Genomic DNA, 15690 nt, shown 5'->3' with positions numbered 1-15690 from the left:
ATGTTTATATCAGATACTGGCAGCTTAGACCTAAATTTATGACCTACATCTAATAGCCTGTTCATTTACATACAGCTTCATTTTATCTTTCCTGTTTTTATTTTACTTCTGTTTTCATCCTAATTTACTTACTTATCGTTTCATATCATACATACTTAGGTAGGTAGTTTAAACACTTTTTTGGAAGAAAGTAGATTAAAAAGACTCTGAAACAAAATCTTGATAGCAGCCAAATCTAAAGAATATGAAGGATTACCAGTTAAAAAGCACTAGGGTTGAATAAAATTTAATTCTCTGCATTTAGACATTTAAGGAACACTAGGTACAGTTAAGTTAACTTCATTTTAAGAGTTCTTTTGAAAAAAGAGTTACAGAACTATGTGGATTTATTTTGATTACGCCAATTACCCACATAATAAATTGTTAATTATCCAAAGATTCAACAACTTATTTAGTAGACTATTTTGCATAGACAGAATGGCTTTTAAGACATCTTTATACATATATACTACAAAACTATAGAGATTTTTAAAAATATTAATATTACATATTACCACAGTGGTGATACAACATTTTTGGTAGGCATATGAGCTTATAAGAGATCTTTTAAAGAACTAATAAAAACTGTAAGTAAGAAGCATTATTCACTTACAGACTAAGTTGGACACTGAGACAAGATAGTTGATCAAATTCATTCTGTAATGAGTATAGGGTTTAAAAAATATATACCACAGCTAAAAGCAATCAACTAGTACTAAAGGTTTATAATAAAAATGTTCTCTTTCCTGCCCCCTAGAGGAATCGTTGTCAACTTCTAAGTTTTTCTCTTAAGCTTGAAATTTCCAGGCTGGAAAGAACCTTAGAAATGATCTCATAAAACTCCTTTATTTTACATCTAATAAAACAGAAAATAAAAGAAATTAAGATTGTCTTGCTCAGAATCACACAACTAGTTAACAGATCTAGGAATAAATTCCTTATCTCCTGACCTCTGGACTGAGTTCGTTGAGTTAGAATAAATGATTATCTCATCTTTCTTTCCTAAACTGACATCATCCACTCAAGTTTCTTAAAGTACCTGTTCCCTGAGGCTGGTTGCAATATAGAACAATCCCCCTAAGTACACTTTGGTAGTGTTCCCCAAAATGCAAGCATAGAGAAAACTTTGGTTTTTTTTAATCAGTAACAAAAGAAAACAGAAAAGGGGTTAATAACAAAAGTACCTAATAAGAGATAGATACACACTTGTGAAATAAGTGGCAATTCTGTAGCTTTATGTCTAGTCCATGGTTCCTTGCTAGAAAATGTTTTACTGCTGAAATCCCAAGGATTCAAATACTTATTCACAAATTGAACTCAAGAATCAACCCAGATATTTTTGTTTTATTTTGTTTTTATACCTTCTGTATTTATTAGCTCTCTCTTTTTTTTTTAACAACTTAAACTTTTTATTTTTATTTTATTTTATTTATTTTGGTTGTGCCAGGTCTTAGTTGCGGCAGGTGGGCTCCTTTGTTGTAGGTTGTCAGTTGTGTCATGCAGATCCTTAGTTGTGGCACGTGAATTCTTAGTTGAAGCACGCATGTGGGATCTAATCCCCTGACCAGGGATCGAACCCCTGTCCCCTGCATTGGAAGGTGGGTTCTTAACCACTGCGCCACCAGGGAAGTCCCTCAACCCATTTAAATAAATATAGTGGAGAAGGACCTATAATGTGATGAAAATAGTATGGAATAAGAGTTTAAAAAAAAAAAAAAGCATGAGATCTCAGGCTTTCTACATTTTTTTTTTTTTTAAACCCACTAGCTTTGTCTACCTGAAATTGTCCTCCTCCTCTTTCTGGCTTTGGAGACTGAGGTTATTTATTTACTTATTTTTTTATAAATTTATTTTATTTTTGGCTGCATTGGGTCTTCGTTACTGTGCGTGGGCTCTCTCTGGTTGCAACAAGCGGGGGCTGCTCTTTGCTGTGGTGTACAGGCTTCTCACTGTGGTGGCTTCTGTTGTTGCAGAGCACAGGCTCTACGTGCCCAGGCTTCAGTAGTTGTGGCACGTGGGCTCAGTAGTTGTGGCTCACGGGCTCTAGAGCGCAGGCTCAGTAGTTGTGGTGCACGGGCTTAGTTGCTCCGTGGCATGTGGGATCTTCCCGGACCAGGGCTCGAACCCGTGTCCCCTGCACTGGCAGGCGGATTCCTAACCACTGCGCCACCAGGGAAGCCCCAGGCTTTCTACTTTTAATGACAAATTTTTTATTTTTGAATGTTTCCCAGTTCTGGTTGTTTTTTTCCCATTGTGCTTTTTGATTGTTACTTCTGAAGTGTTTGTGCTCCCTCAAAAGAGGTAATTAAAAGTATAACTTACACTATGATGCATATATGGACAAAAAATGGAAATGTTTCTTATTAAAGGGTGGGAATCTTATTATTTTGGGTATTTTTCTAAATCTGTTATCATTGTAATGCTAATGTCCAATAATTTTTAGAAAATATAAGAGCAGTATAGGAATACAAAATTTTGGTTATTAAAACTCTCTTTAGTTAAACCTTGGGCCTTAAATAAAGAAAGGGCATGGCTTCTGACTTTGGCTGTCATACTTGTTTATATGCACATCCTGTGCATGTACTTTACCTGTCTGTGTTTATCCTTTATTTGTAAAATAATTCCAACCTCACCACTCACACGATTGGTGTGAGAATCCTGAGAGAATGTACTAGAAAACACTTGTCAACATTTGAAGTCATATATAAAAATGAAGTCCTATTAATACAAACCCTTTCAGTCTTTCTTCTATGAGTTTTAGTTCTTCACCTCTAGATTCTGATTCTTCTTCCAATTGCTTGACCAGGCTTTCAACTTGTTCCTCCTTTTGCTGTAATTTATCTAGCTCATCCAGTGCTTGCTTTAATTCTCCCTCAAAGAGATTCCTCTCTTTAACCATTTCCTCTTGAAAAGAACATAGCTTCTGTTGAAGACTAGAAGATAATTCCTGCATCCAAATAGAAAACCATCAAAATAATTTGAAAGCTTTGGAAAATTTAATAAATAATTAAATTAAATTGAATGATTTGTGAGGTTTTACTAAGGGCAAAAAAGAAGTACAGATGATGAAGTATGGACACTAAATTCAAGAGCCTCCAGGAAACTGGAAAAATAGAGAGATATCATATTTATTTTATCATGGATTATATCCTACACTTTGTTAACATTATGGTAAATGCTATTTCAGTCTTTTTTCCTACGCAACACACACACACACACACACACACACTTAGAAAACCAAAATCATATTCTACAACTGACTTTTATCATTTTTCTCATATGATTTATATAAAAAGAGTACTATGATTTCAATGTTATATAAAATATTTTAATGTTATATAAGATGAGTAAATATGAATAAATAAATACAAATAAATCACTTGTGAAAAAATTCTAACATTACAAGTAAAATGAAAATTGCCTACTCGTATTCTAACCTTAGTTTTCCCATTCCAGAGATAACCACTAGTTTGGTATTCTATGCCTTATGGTCTTTTTCTATATATTTATATACTTAAAGTGTAAATGATATATACTGTGTATGTAAAGGTCATTTAAAATATCATAAAAATAGTAGTTGAGATCTTTTCAAGTCAATATATACAGATCTACTTAATTCCTTTGTTGTTGCAGATTGCCCAACGATACAATATTTCATGTGCATGTGAATGCCTGCTTGCCCAACTCTCACCAATGTGTCATATTAGTAAATGTTTTAATATGTGCCAATCTTGTAAGTGACAAAAACAAATTATTTCTATTTCTTGGATTACTACTAAGGTAGAGCATCTTCTCGTGTTTACAGACTACCTGAATTTCTTTTTTTTTTTAATTTTTAAAACTTTTTGGCTGCACCATGCAGCTTGTGTGATCCTAGTTCCCCGACCAGGGATGAAACCTGGGCCCCCTGCACTGGAAGCATGGAGTCCTAATCACTGGACCGCCAGGGAAGTCCTGAAGCTATCTGAATTTCTACTTCTAAGAATTATCTATTTCCATTCTATGCTTATTTTTTTTTTTTTTAGTGAATTGTCTTTTTTTCCTCATTGATATGTAAAGTGTTCTTTATGTAATCTGCATTTTAAAAAACTGTCAGTTTCCTTTCTTGTCTAATTAGACACTCTTTTACCATAGAACTGTAAATGCCTATGTAGTGATCTAACACAAGAATGTGCTGAAAAATTTTTTAAAACAATTTCCTTATTTTGTTTCAACTGTTGCTTGAATTTTTTCACATTATGAATAACCCTGTGGTGAACAGCAGTTAAATATGTGGCATAGGCACGATTATTTCCTCAGGATAAGATTCTAGAAGTAGAATTGCTGGATCAAAGGACGTATACAATTTAAAGGTTTTCTGATACACAGGGAAATGTATTACCTAAAAGAAGCACTAGCGTTTTAAAATATTGTAAACTACCTTCTCTTGTTGCAGAAGTGAATCAATTTGCAATACTTTTTGTTGTAGCTCTTCATGTTCTTGTTGTTCAAGAACAGACCTCTCTTTTAAGTTTCGTATCTCAGAGTTTAGATTTTCATCCTGTTCTCTGTTCCTATTGATGAGGTCTTCTAGAAAAGGGAAAACATTAACAATGCTGTAATTAGATACTAATATTAACTTTGAGAAACCCAGATTCCCATAATATTCCACTATACTGCTTTGTAGCATGTTACAGAGATCAAGTATTTCCAAAGGGGGGAAAAATAACTCTGAAGTTGGTATGATTACTATATATAAAATAGTATGTATATTATATAATAAACCCCCCAAACCTAGTTCTATGTATCTACCAATTTTAAATGGCCACCCAATGGGGAAGTCAAGAACTGTACAACCATATATATTTCAATCAAGACAAGAAATATATTGAAATAAACAGATAACAAATATCATAAAAGACAAAAATTCCCAAACATAGAACAAAATTTTTGTTGTTTATATAATTATTTTAGAAAGTTGTTATAACATAGCAGTACTTTTAAAAAATATCATCGGTAGTACTTATCTAAAGAAAGTAGTACTATAAACAGTGGAATACCTTTTTCTTTTTCAAGCAGCTGGCATTTAGCATTCATGTCTTCTACTTGTTTAGACAATATAGCAACATTTTCCTCCAGAGACTGCTTAAGGCTTAAAACTTCATGATTCTTCTCTTTCAGATTTTCTTCTAACTGGGCAATATCTAGCTTGTATTTTTCCACTTGATCTGATGCACAACTGCATTAAAACAAATTATGTTGAAGAGCACATCTATTTAAGCATAGGGAACATTAAATGAAAAGAGATGAAAATGATGCATTCATCACAGTTCAACAAAATAAAGTCCAATTTAAAACTGCTCTTCATATTACCTTATTTCTTCGATGTATTCTAAAAGTTTTTCTGTTTCAGATTTTTCATCAATCTTTTCTTTCTCTATTGAAATACTAAAAAAAAATTGCACATATTAATATACACAATAATCACGCATAATGCTTACTCTGTACCAGATACTGTTATCTCAGGTAGGCTGACTCCGGAGTCCAAACTCCTAACCATTCACTTATGTGACCCCTCAAGTTGACAATTTAATATATGCAAATAGGAGGCTCAAGTTTTTTATTTTTAAGTAAGAAAGCTTTCAAAATATATTCTGACAAAAGGGTTATGATGATGAGAGTCATCCTCTGCAACACTCCAAGTGTAACAGAAATCATCTTTTCTGTAGCTTTCCTAGCTTCCCCACCCCCCACACATACAAAATAACATTTTGTGTGCCACAAAGCCTTTGTTCCAGGCTGCCTTATATTCAGTTACTTATGTGTTTACCTCCTCCAAACACCACAATTTGAGAAACGGGCAAGCGACAAACAGACACCTTACAAAAGGATATATACGAATGGTCAATAAGCACATAAAAAGATGCTCGACGTTAATAACAACAAATTAAAATCACAAATGAGGGACTTCCCTGGTGGTGCAGTGGTTAAGAATCCACCTGCCAATGCAGGGGACATGGGTTCGAGCCCTGGTCTGGGAAGATCCCACATGCCACGGAGCAACTAAGCCCATGCGCCACAACTACTGAGCTCACGCGCCACAACTACTGAAGCCCGTGTGCCTAGAGCCTGTGCTCTGCAACAGAGAAGCCACCGCAATGAGAAGCCCGTGCACTGCTATGAAGAGTAGCCCCCGCTCACCACAACTAGAGAAAAGCCTACACACAGCAACGAAGACCCAATGCAGCTAAGAATAAATAAAATAAATAAATTAAAATAAATAAATAAAATCACAAATGAGATACTACTTCACATCCACTAGAAAGGCCGAAATCAAATAGATGACAACATCAAATGTTGATGAAGATATGGAACAGATGAAACTATCACACATTGTTAGGTGGGAGTGTAAAACAGCAAAACCACTTTGAGTGTTTTAAAAAATGTTATATGTATACAACCCTATGACACAGAAATTCCACTCCTAGATATTTACTCAGAAAAATAAAAGCCTGTGTCTACAAAAAGGCATATATAGTTGACTTATTGATAATAGTCAAAAACTGGAAACCCAAGTATTGATCAATAGGAGAATAATAAAAAAATGGAGGTATATTCATATAATGGAATACTACTCAGAAATGAAAGGAGCAAATTATAATACACCCAACAGTACGGCTGAATCTCAAAAAATTATCTTAAACAAAAGAAGCCACATATACACACATATGCATGCATGTGGTAATAAATGTCCCCAAAAAGGGCAAACTAATTTATGATGACAGAAGTCAGAAAGTGGTTGCAGGGGTACGGGGGCAGGAACAGGGGAGCAGGAAGGAGCACGAAGGAACTTTCTGAGGGGATGGCCACACTGTCTACCTTATTTGGGTGGTGGTTATACAGGTGTATACAATTGTCAAAAGTCACTAAACTGAATACTTATGATCTGTGCATTTTACTGTATACGAATTACAGCTGAGTAATAAAAAAAAGGCTAGGATTGTGCATTCATCACAGCTCCCTATACCAATACTTCTCAGTTTTGGTCTCACTACAACCTCCGTAAGATTATGTTGTTAGAAAGACCATGAGTCTTTCCTCATTATTGATATAGAAGATGTACAAAAGTAATACATTCATACATCTTTCAGCATAAAATGTTTGGGAATGATTAGGGCTCAACTGTCACTTAGGAAGAGAAATAGGGCAAGTAGAGGCAGGCAATGAGGTAAGTATGAAAGGAAGGTTAAAGTCTCAGTAAACAATAACTAGCCGAGAAAGGTAAATCAAAAATTGGTTACACACACACACACAAACACACACACACACACAAATTGGTTATACAAAGGAATCTCTTTCCTTTTAGTCACTCACATCTTCCCCTCAAGTTGTGCTATTTTCTCCTGAGACTCTTCGAGATTCTTCTGGGTAACCTGCAGCTTCACCTCCATGCCTTCTTGTTTAGCCATCATGCTCTACACAACAGAAATATCTGTTTTAGGAAATGAGAACTTGTTCAGACCCCCCACTCCAGACACAGCAAACTTACCAAAGGTATCACTCACCCTCATCTTTATTTCTCTTTTGTTTCTAAGTTTCATCAACTCAAGGCTTAGAATTCTCAGATTCTTCTGGTTACTATCATCAGAAAACTAAGTACAACGAACATAAAAAATCGAGAAATATTTTCTATTAAGTCCTGTAAAAAAATCACTTAAATATTGATTATCTAGTATTGGGACTATTATTTGCCTACAACATACTCTGGTAGAGAAAAGAGCCAGGATTACTGGTTTTACACTACTACTGTTCTTGTCTCTCCTTTTCCTTCATGTGACTTTCTGGTCTACTTTTGAAATCAGCTTCAGTGGTCATTTATCTGTATATGCTAGAAAGTCCACTGTGTGGCTCTAAAACAAGCTTCTTGGAGAGAATTTCGTAAAGTGTGTTTGCTTAACAAAATGCATCTGCGTTGTTTGGTCTACTTTGAAATATGCAGACTATAGGGTCCATCGCAGGCCTAAAAAAATCAGAATCTCCCTGAGTGGGGCCTAGGAATCTGCTCCCTTCCCCGTGCTTAATTCTTATGCATTCTTACTCCCTTTGTAATCAAAGAGCCCAGCACATGACAGGCCCTGAATAAATGACTCTTATTAAGCTGAAGAGTGATTTACAGCTTCCTTCTACATCTATAAAAAAGCAAGACGACCATGTTAAGTCCTTTAAGATCATTAGTATATTAATATTGATAAATACAATTTATCTATTGAACACATTTAGTCCACACAATTATTCATTTCCCACTATATTTCCAAAAGGATTTGAGATGGAAGCTTGCTATTATGCTATTATTTATTTCAGAGAAAGATCTTTAAAGATACTTCTAGATGTAAATTCTGCAACATTTACTAGTGGCCTTATTTATTGGGGGTGACTTTGAAGAAGGTAAGTGTCAGACATTAAAACAAAAAGTAAACTTTTCTGTTTATAACCTCTTATGTGCCAGGCACCAAAATAAAAAAGATGCAATAATAATTCCTACTGGGAGCAGCTTAATATTTAAAGTACATTTAGTGAAGGAAAATGACTAAACTAGGCCTAAAATTCCCAAACAGCTATATGAGAAAAAAAACATGTTTATTATTTATTCAATTGTAAATATTATCAAGAGGTTCAAATACCTTAGATTTTAGTAGCTCATTAGTCCTGGTTAATTCAATAAGCTGTTTTTCCAGTGAAGCATTACTTGCAGAGAGAGATGTTTTTTCCCTGACGGCAGCATTTAGCTTTGCTTCCATCTTCTCCAACTCAGCTTCCAGATCCTGGATCCGCTTGTCTTGAGCACCACGTTCCTGCACAAGAACACGAATCTGGACAGAAACAAGGTGATGAATGAATAATTCACTGATTACTGCCAACATAATCACTAAATGCTACTGATAATCAAAATATTAAAGTTCTAGACAAACTTCTGATTGTGACATGATGCTCTTAGATATTCTTAGCTGTTAAGCAATCATATTTATTTTATGGCACATCTTGAAAAACTGTAAGCATTTTAAGAACAGAGGATTTGAATTGTCATAAACTTCTAGGTGTAATTAAACTGTTTATTCATTTTTAAGGTATTTCTACCTATAAAAAGTCTTCTTTACTCTAGTTCTAATTATAGGAAGTCAAATTATAGCTTGAAATGCTAAATATCTTTTTCATTTCTGGGAAAGCAGAACTGGGCTTCTGAGTAGGATATGGTAGGCATCAGCAAGCCATCATTCCTGCTGCAATTACTAGGTAAAAACCAAAACCTAAATCAAAAACACATACTTGTCAACAAAAAATGTGGAAGCCAGAAGACAATGAAATGTTTAAAAATGTATGCAGAAAATCTGCCAATCAAAAATTCTATTCCCAATGAAAATATCCTTTAAAAATATGAAGGTGACATACAGATGTTTTCAGAGGGGAAAAAAAAAGGCTGAGAGTATTTGTCAACAGTAGAACTGCATAAGGAATTCTAAAGGAAGTTCTTCAGGCTGAAGGAAAGTGATCCCAGGTGTTTGTAAGATATGCACTTTAAGGACATAGATTGACAATAAAGGGATCGGAAAAGATTTACCATGTAAACATTAAACAAAAGAAAGCTGGTATGGCTATGTTAATATCATACAAAGTAGACTTTAAGGCAAAAAATATTGCTAGGAATAAAGAATTTTACAGGTAAAAGATTATTTCAAGAGGAAGACATAATCTTAAATTTGTTGTGCACAACAAAGTAACATCATAACTTCAAGATATACAAAGCAAAAACTGACAGAATTAAAAAGATAAATAGACTAATCCCCAGAGCTACAAATTTAAAAATACCTTTCTCAGTAACTGATAGAGTAAGCAGGCAAAAATATCAGTAGAGATAAAGATCTGAAGAAAACTGTTAAACAACTTGAACTAATTGTCATATATAGACCACTATAACCAACAAGTGCATGTACATTCTTTTCTAGTTCACATAAAACATTTACCCAAATAGACTATTAGCTGGGTATAAAAGTATCAAGAAAGCACAGCTGCATTAAATCACATGAAAAGTATTTTCTACCCTCATTGGCTTTGTATTCATGCTAATCTCAGTATTCTAAGCCAATTCCTTTAACTAAAAATATATCAAGCACCACTTATATATACAGCTGTGAACTAGATGCTAGGGACTGAACGAGCTTTAAGATTCCCTACTATAAGATTCTTTATGCCTACATTATTGGTTTAAAACCAATGTTGATAGCACAACATAAAACAGAAAAAAGGATGCTGAGATTATCTACATCACACTTTTTTCAGTTAAAGAAACTTAAGCTCCAAAAAAGGACCGTAAACTCAAAAGACCAAGCAGATAATATAAATAAGAGAGCCAGGCGAGGACTGACTGAGCAAATGTGGGGTCTAAAGAAGGCAACGGATGCGGAAACTGTGCTATCAGATCTTCTAATTTTGCAAGAGAAGTCAGAAATCTGAATTTGTTTTGCATGATATTTTACTTTTAAATATTGATAATTAATTCAAATTAATCAAACAAACAACAAATACTGTGAGGCTTAAATAAAATAGAGCTGTATTTGTCAAAAATTTCTATTCTAAAAGATTAAGTAACTGATACAAATTACCAGTTCTAATCCTGGCACTGCCACTCACTCACCAGCTATCTCATAGAGACTCGGAGACACTCAGTTATTATATATCTAAGTATTAACTCCTACATCATAGGCATGTATCCTCAATAAAATGATAGCCAATATTACTAAAATAAATACAAAAAGGATCAGAGCAACAAGGGCAGAGATTTGCAAAGTTATTTTGACATATTCTGGATCTTAAGCCAACATTTAACTGTAATCAATAGTAAGTTTTAATACGTCAAAAGAATATGTCTAGGGGACTTCCCTGGCGGTCCAGTGGTTAAGACTCCACGCTTCCAATGCAGGGGGCACAGGTTTGATCCCTGGTTGGGGAACTAAGATCCCACATGCTGTGTGGTGTGGCCAAAAAATATAAATAAATAAATAAGTAGAAAATTCTTATTAAAAAAAAGAATATGTCTACTAGAAAGAGTTGCTCAGTAATGGAAACACAGAAAAAAGACTGCCAGAAAAGCAAAGCTGGCAGTGATCAGCCTTGCCCTGCTTAGGGAAGTAGGCAGGTTTTTTAGGTCAGCTTTGCTCAATAGAGATTTCTGCTATGATGGAAATGCACTGTGCAGTATGGTAGCCACTTATCACAAGTGCCTACTGAGCAGGTGAAATGTGACTAGTGGAACTGAAGAACTGAATTCTTAATTTTATTTAAATAGAGACGTGGTAAATGGCTACTATATTGGATAGTACAGGCAGTAGGTCATTTTATCCTTGAGGAAGGCATATACCTACAGTGCAGAGATGCAGTTAAGTTAGCACAACTCCATCACAATTCAAATAACCTGCTAGGATTTCATGCTCACCAAGTTTTCTAGCTAGTTACTGTCTTAACACATAGATTACTATATAGGAAGAGTGTATGCTATGAGTAAAGGTTAATATTTGATCCATGTATAGTTGTAATAAACTAACGTATTGATTTTAGTTATCCGTTTTTCATGAAGTAGATTATCTTGAATCCACCCCTTAGTATGCTAACAAATTGCATACCACATTGACAACCATGCTCTAAAATATGGTATCCAAGCCAAGGATTGGTTACCCTGTAGGTACTGGCCTGGATGGTACATATGCCTCACTATATGACTCCTCAAATAGCAACAGAATCCTTGTCTCTTAACTATGTGTAACTCTTTTTCCATTATATTGCACTTACTTTTCAGTAAGTTGAAAGTACTGCTTACCTCTTTTTCCAACATCTTCAAATCTTTTTCATTCTTTTGAGATTCTTTCTATTTGAAAATCAAAGAACGGAGACAATCAAATTTAAGTGCCACAAATACCATAGCCAAATTTGATTTTTAGGTACCAGAAAAGACTAAGGGTTCCAAACATTTCACTGACTCTATAAAATATTTTGTAGGTGACTTACCTAGCAAATGAAGGAAAAGCTTCTTCAAAGCTTAAAATATTTCAGGCTTGAACATTTTTTACCCCAATAGATGAGGCTTTTGCTAACAAGTCCACTGAAAAGAACAGGTCCTCTTTTCTAATGTTAAACAGCAATACATTTTAAATACTTAAGTATGCTATCTCAGAAAAAAAAAAAGACACTTAAAAAGAGAAATCAGGGCTTCCCTGGTGGCGCAGTGGTTGAGAGTCCGCCTGCTGATGCAGGGGACACAGGTTCGTGCCCCGGTCCGGGAAGATCCCACATGTCGCGGAGCGGCTGGGCCTGTGAGCCATGGCCGCTGAGCCTGCGTGTCCGGAGCCTGTGCCCCGCAACAGGAGAGGCCACAACAGTGAGAGGCCCGCATACCGCAAAAAAAAAAAAAAAAAAAAGAGAAATCAACTTAAACTTAGATCCCAAATATGAAAAAAAACTACAAGTGCAAAAACATAAAGAAAAACTGAAATAATACAAACTGATTCTAATCTACTCATTGCCTTTATTCTCAATAAGATGTATTTTGACGTATCTTTTTATATCCAATAGCCTTTCTGAGATAATGGGCCAAAACAGAATATCTATCTTTTCCATCTAAAGATGGAAGAAAAGTCATAAACACCTTGAACAAAATGTGTTTCATATATTTCTAAGTTGGGGAAGGGCCACCAGTCTCATGTTTATTAATTTCACGCCTGATAGCATTTTCTATCAAGGAAGGCCTATTACGTAGGAGTTTTACACAAACTTGTTTGTAATTTAGTTTTAAATTTCAGAACTGTTTCTCCAAGAAATTCAAGTCAAGAAATTTACATCAATTTCCAAGAAAAGGGTATCTGTATCAGTGCTGCCCATAAAAATATAATGCAAGCTATGTACATATTTTTAAATTTTCTAGGAGCCATATTTAAAAGGTAAAATTTTTAATAATACATTTTACTTTAACCAAGATATCAAAAATATTATTTCAACATGTCATTAGTATAAAATTATTAACAAGATATTTTATATTTTTGGTACTAGGTCTTCAAAATTTGCTGTATATTTTACACTTACAGCACGTCTCAATTCAGATGCTAAATTTTCATTAGAAATAGCTATCTATATTTAGATTTCACAGAATATACAGATGAAAAAGTAGATTCACATACCCAAGTTATTCCAAAAACATTTAAGTTTTATAACAACAGAATCGAGTATCAGTTTTTAACTACCCATTAATTAAAATTAAATAATACTAAAAATTCAATTCTTCACTTTCAAGTGCTCAGTAGCCACACGTGGCTGATCACTTCCATATTGGACAACAGCTCTTTTTTTAAAGAACAAGAGACTTAGGTAATCGCCAAATTAATGAACAAGAATAAGCTTAACTTATAGCTTTGATTTCCCAACTCTGAATCTTTTCACATTAAAATACCAAGTTGTGCAAATCCTTAAGGAAGAACAACTTGCTTTATGAACTAATGGAAACCGTAATAGTAGGCTATTGCACAAGCTATAACATGAAGTTATTAAGAATTTAATCTCCTACCACTCCTTGGCAGTTTCTGAGTACTAGACCTCTTTTAGGCATTAGAATGTTTTTTCCTTTTTGTTCGCCAATATTTACTCTTCCGCCAAAACAAATAAACAAACAAAACCAGAACAACTCAAATTATGGTAACTAACAAATCAAAGCATTGCATAATCTTTAAAGGCTTACTAAGCATTATAAAATTTACCCAGCTATAGAAATGACTGAGAAGTGGAGTGAACTAAGGGCACATTTAAACACAATATATTTAGTAATGACACAGGCAGGTATGTAAAGCTTGCTGGAGTTCCAATGATAATGTTTTACTAATTTACAGATTTACCAATAACCTTAATTTATACACTTAACCCATTCTAGTCAAATACAGTACCTTTCAGAAATATTTTCATATTACAGTTTATAAACCAGCTAGAATATAAGAGCTCCTTACCTTTAATCCCAAAGTCTTAACTTTTCTTGCTGAAGCAGGCAAGGTAGTATCTTTGTCAACATTAAGATTTTGTTGAGATTCTGCTATAAAACAAATTGTACAGATCATGGTTTGTGCTTACATATTTGAACCACAGACAAAACACAATTCCCAAATTTTTATAGCAATATACAGTTATTCTTTTCTTGATTGTACATTTTCAAATAATTAGTTGCACAATATTTTTTACACATCTCTTTCCTAATTTTCCTAATATTCTTTCTAATATTCTCCAACAGAGAGTTAAAGTAACTGAAAAGGAAAACTACATATCTATGGCATCTTGCTTAATTTTCCTGGTTATACAACAGTGTAATGATGAAAGTGTTATTCTGAAGTTGACCCTTTTGTAAATCTATCAATTAAGAAAAATTAAATATAGGTGTAGCTTCACATTTTTAGAAATACTACAGCATCTTTAAATTTAAATACTGTTTTCTTAACTTCAAAATTTACAAGATCATATAACCATTATTTTATTTTGGGATCAATTACCTTTTTGTTTTTTAAACCTTTGTGACTTCCGAAAGGATACTGGTCCTTTTAATACTTCTGAAGTTTTAACATCATAAGCACCTGGAGATGGTGCACATCCTAGAGGAAACATAAAATATTAAAATCTCATCTAATGTGACTTATGATCTTAAGTTAAAAACATGTCTTACAAATATTATATGATATTTATATGTGGAATCCAAAAATTAATACAAATGAATCTATATGCAAAGCAGACACAGACTCACAGACATGGGAAACAAACTTATGGATACCAAAAGGGAGCAAGGGGGGAGGGACAAATTAAGTGTATGGGATTAACACATACAAACTACTACACATAAAACAGATAAGCAACAAGGATCTCCTGTGTAGCACAGGGAATTATATTCAATGTCTTATAATAACCTATAATAGAAAATAATCTGAAAAAAATATAATTGAATCATTTTGCTGTACACCTGAAACTAACACAATATTTTAAATCAATTATACTTCAGTTAAAAAGAAGTCATAGTAAAGTAATATAAATGTAAAAATACTATTAATAAATTGCTTCTTTTTCTAATTAAAAAAAATGATATAAATGAACTTATTTACAAAACAGAAACAGACTCACAGATTTCGAAAACAAAGTTATGGTTACCAAAAGGGAAACATGGGGAGGAGGGATAAATTAGGAGCTTGGGATTAACATATACACACATACATATCTATATAAAATAGATAACCAAAAAGACCTACTGTATAGCACATGGAACTCTGCTCAATATTCTGTAATAACCTATATGGGAAAGGAATCTAAAAAAGAATGAATATATGTGTATGTATAACTGAATCACTATGCTGTACACCTGAAACTAACACAACATTGTAAATCAACTATGCTCCAATAAAATTTTTAAAAAAGTTTCCTTTATTTTCAAATGTAAAAATGGCACCCATTTGGTATTAGGCTTCTCTGTGAAGAATAATAAATATCATTATCTTCCCAAATGACCTTTACTTCAATTGGGTCAAAGGAACACAGACAACCGTGCAAAACAACAGACAGTTTTGGGATGAAAATTGTGTCAGAACAAGCAATACAGCTTTGTTA

The 15690-nt window shown here is 33.9% G+C and overlaps 1 protein-coding gene across 1 annotated transcript in view; it reads right to left on the bottom strand.

The window, feature by feature from the left end:
- The window catches only part of HMMR (hyaluronan mediated motility receptor), a 37324-nt gene that overhangs the window by 19113 nt on the left and 2521 nt on the right, over positions 1-15690 (bottom strand). Inside the window, exons 2-11 of the mRNA XM_022595065.2 lie at positions 14592-14690; positions 14058-14140; positions 11888-11935; positions 8700-8888; positions 7584-7670; positions 7393-7493; positions 5392-5466; positions 5079-5257; positions 4460-4608; positions 2772-2986 (exon numbers count right to left, since the gene is read on the bottom strand). Of these exons, the coding sequence (XP_022450773.2) occupies positions 2772-2986; positions 4460-4608; positions 5079-5257; positions 5392-5466; positions 7393-7493; positions 7584-7670; positions 8700-8888; positions 11888-11935; positions 14058-14140; positions 14592-14690 (1225 nt within the window). The remainder of the gene's footprint in view (positions 1-2771; positions 2987-4459; positions 4609-5078; positions 5258-5391; positions 5467-7392; positions 7494-7583; positions 7671-8699; positions 8889-11887; positions 11936-14057; positions 14141-14591; positions 14691-15690) is intronic.

Source organism: Delphinapterus leucas, chromosome 3, assembly GCF_059928025.1.
Source record: "Delphinapterus leucas isolate spDelLeu-1000000601 "Yukka" chromosome 3, BTC_Dleu_Yukka2, whole genome shotgun sequence".
Taxonomy (NCBI): Eukaryota; Metazoa; Chordata; class Mammalia; order Artiodactyla; family Monodontidae; genus Delphinapterus; species Delphinapterus leucas.
The sequence above is the reverse complement of the archived record's forward strand: the minus strand, read 5'-3'. Positions and strand labels throughout refer to the sequence as shown.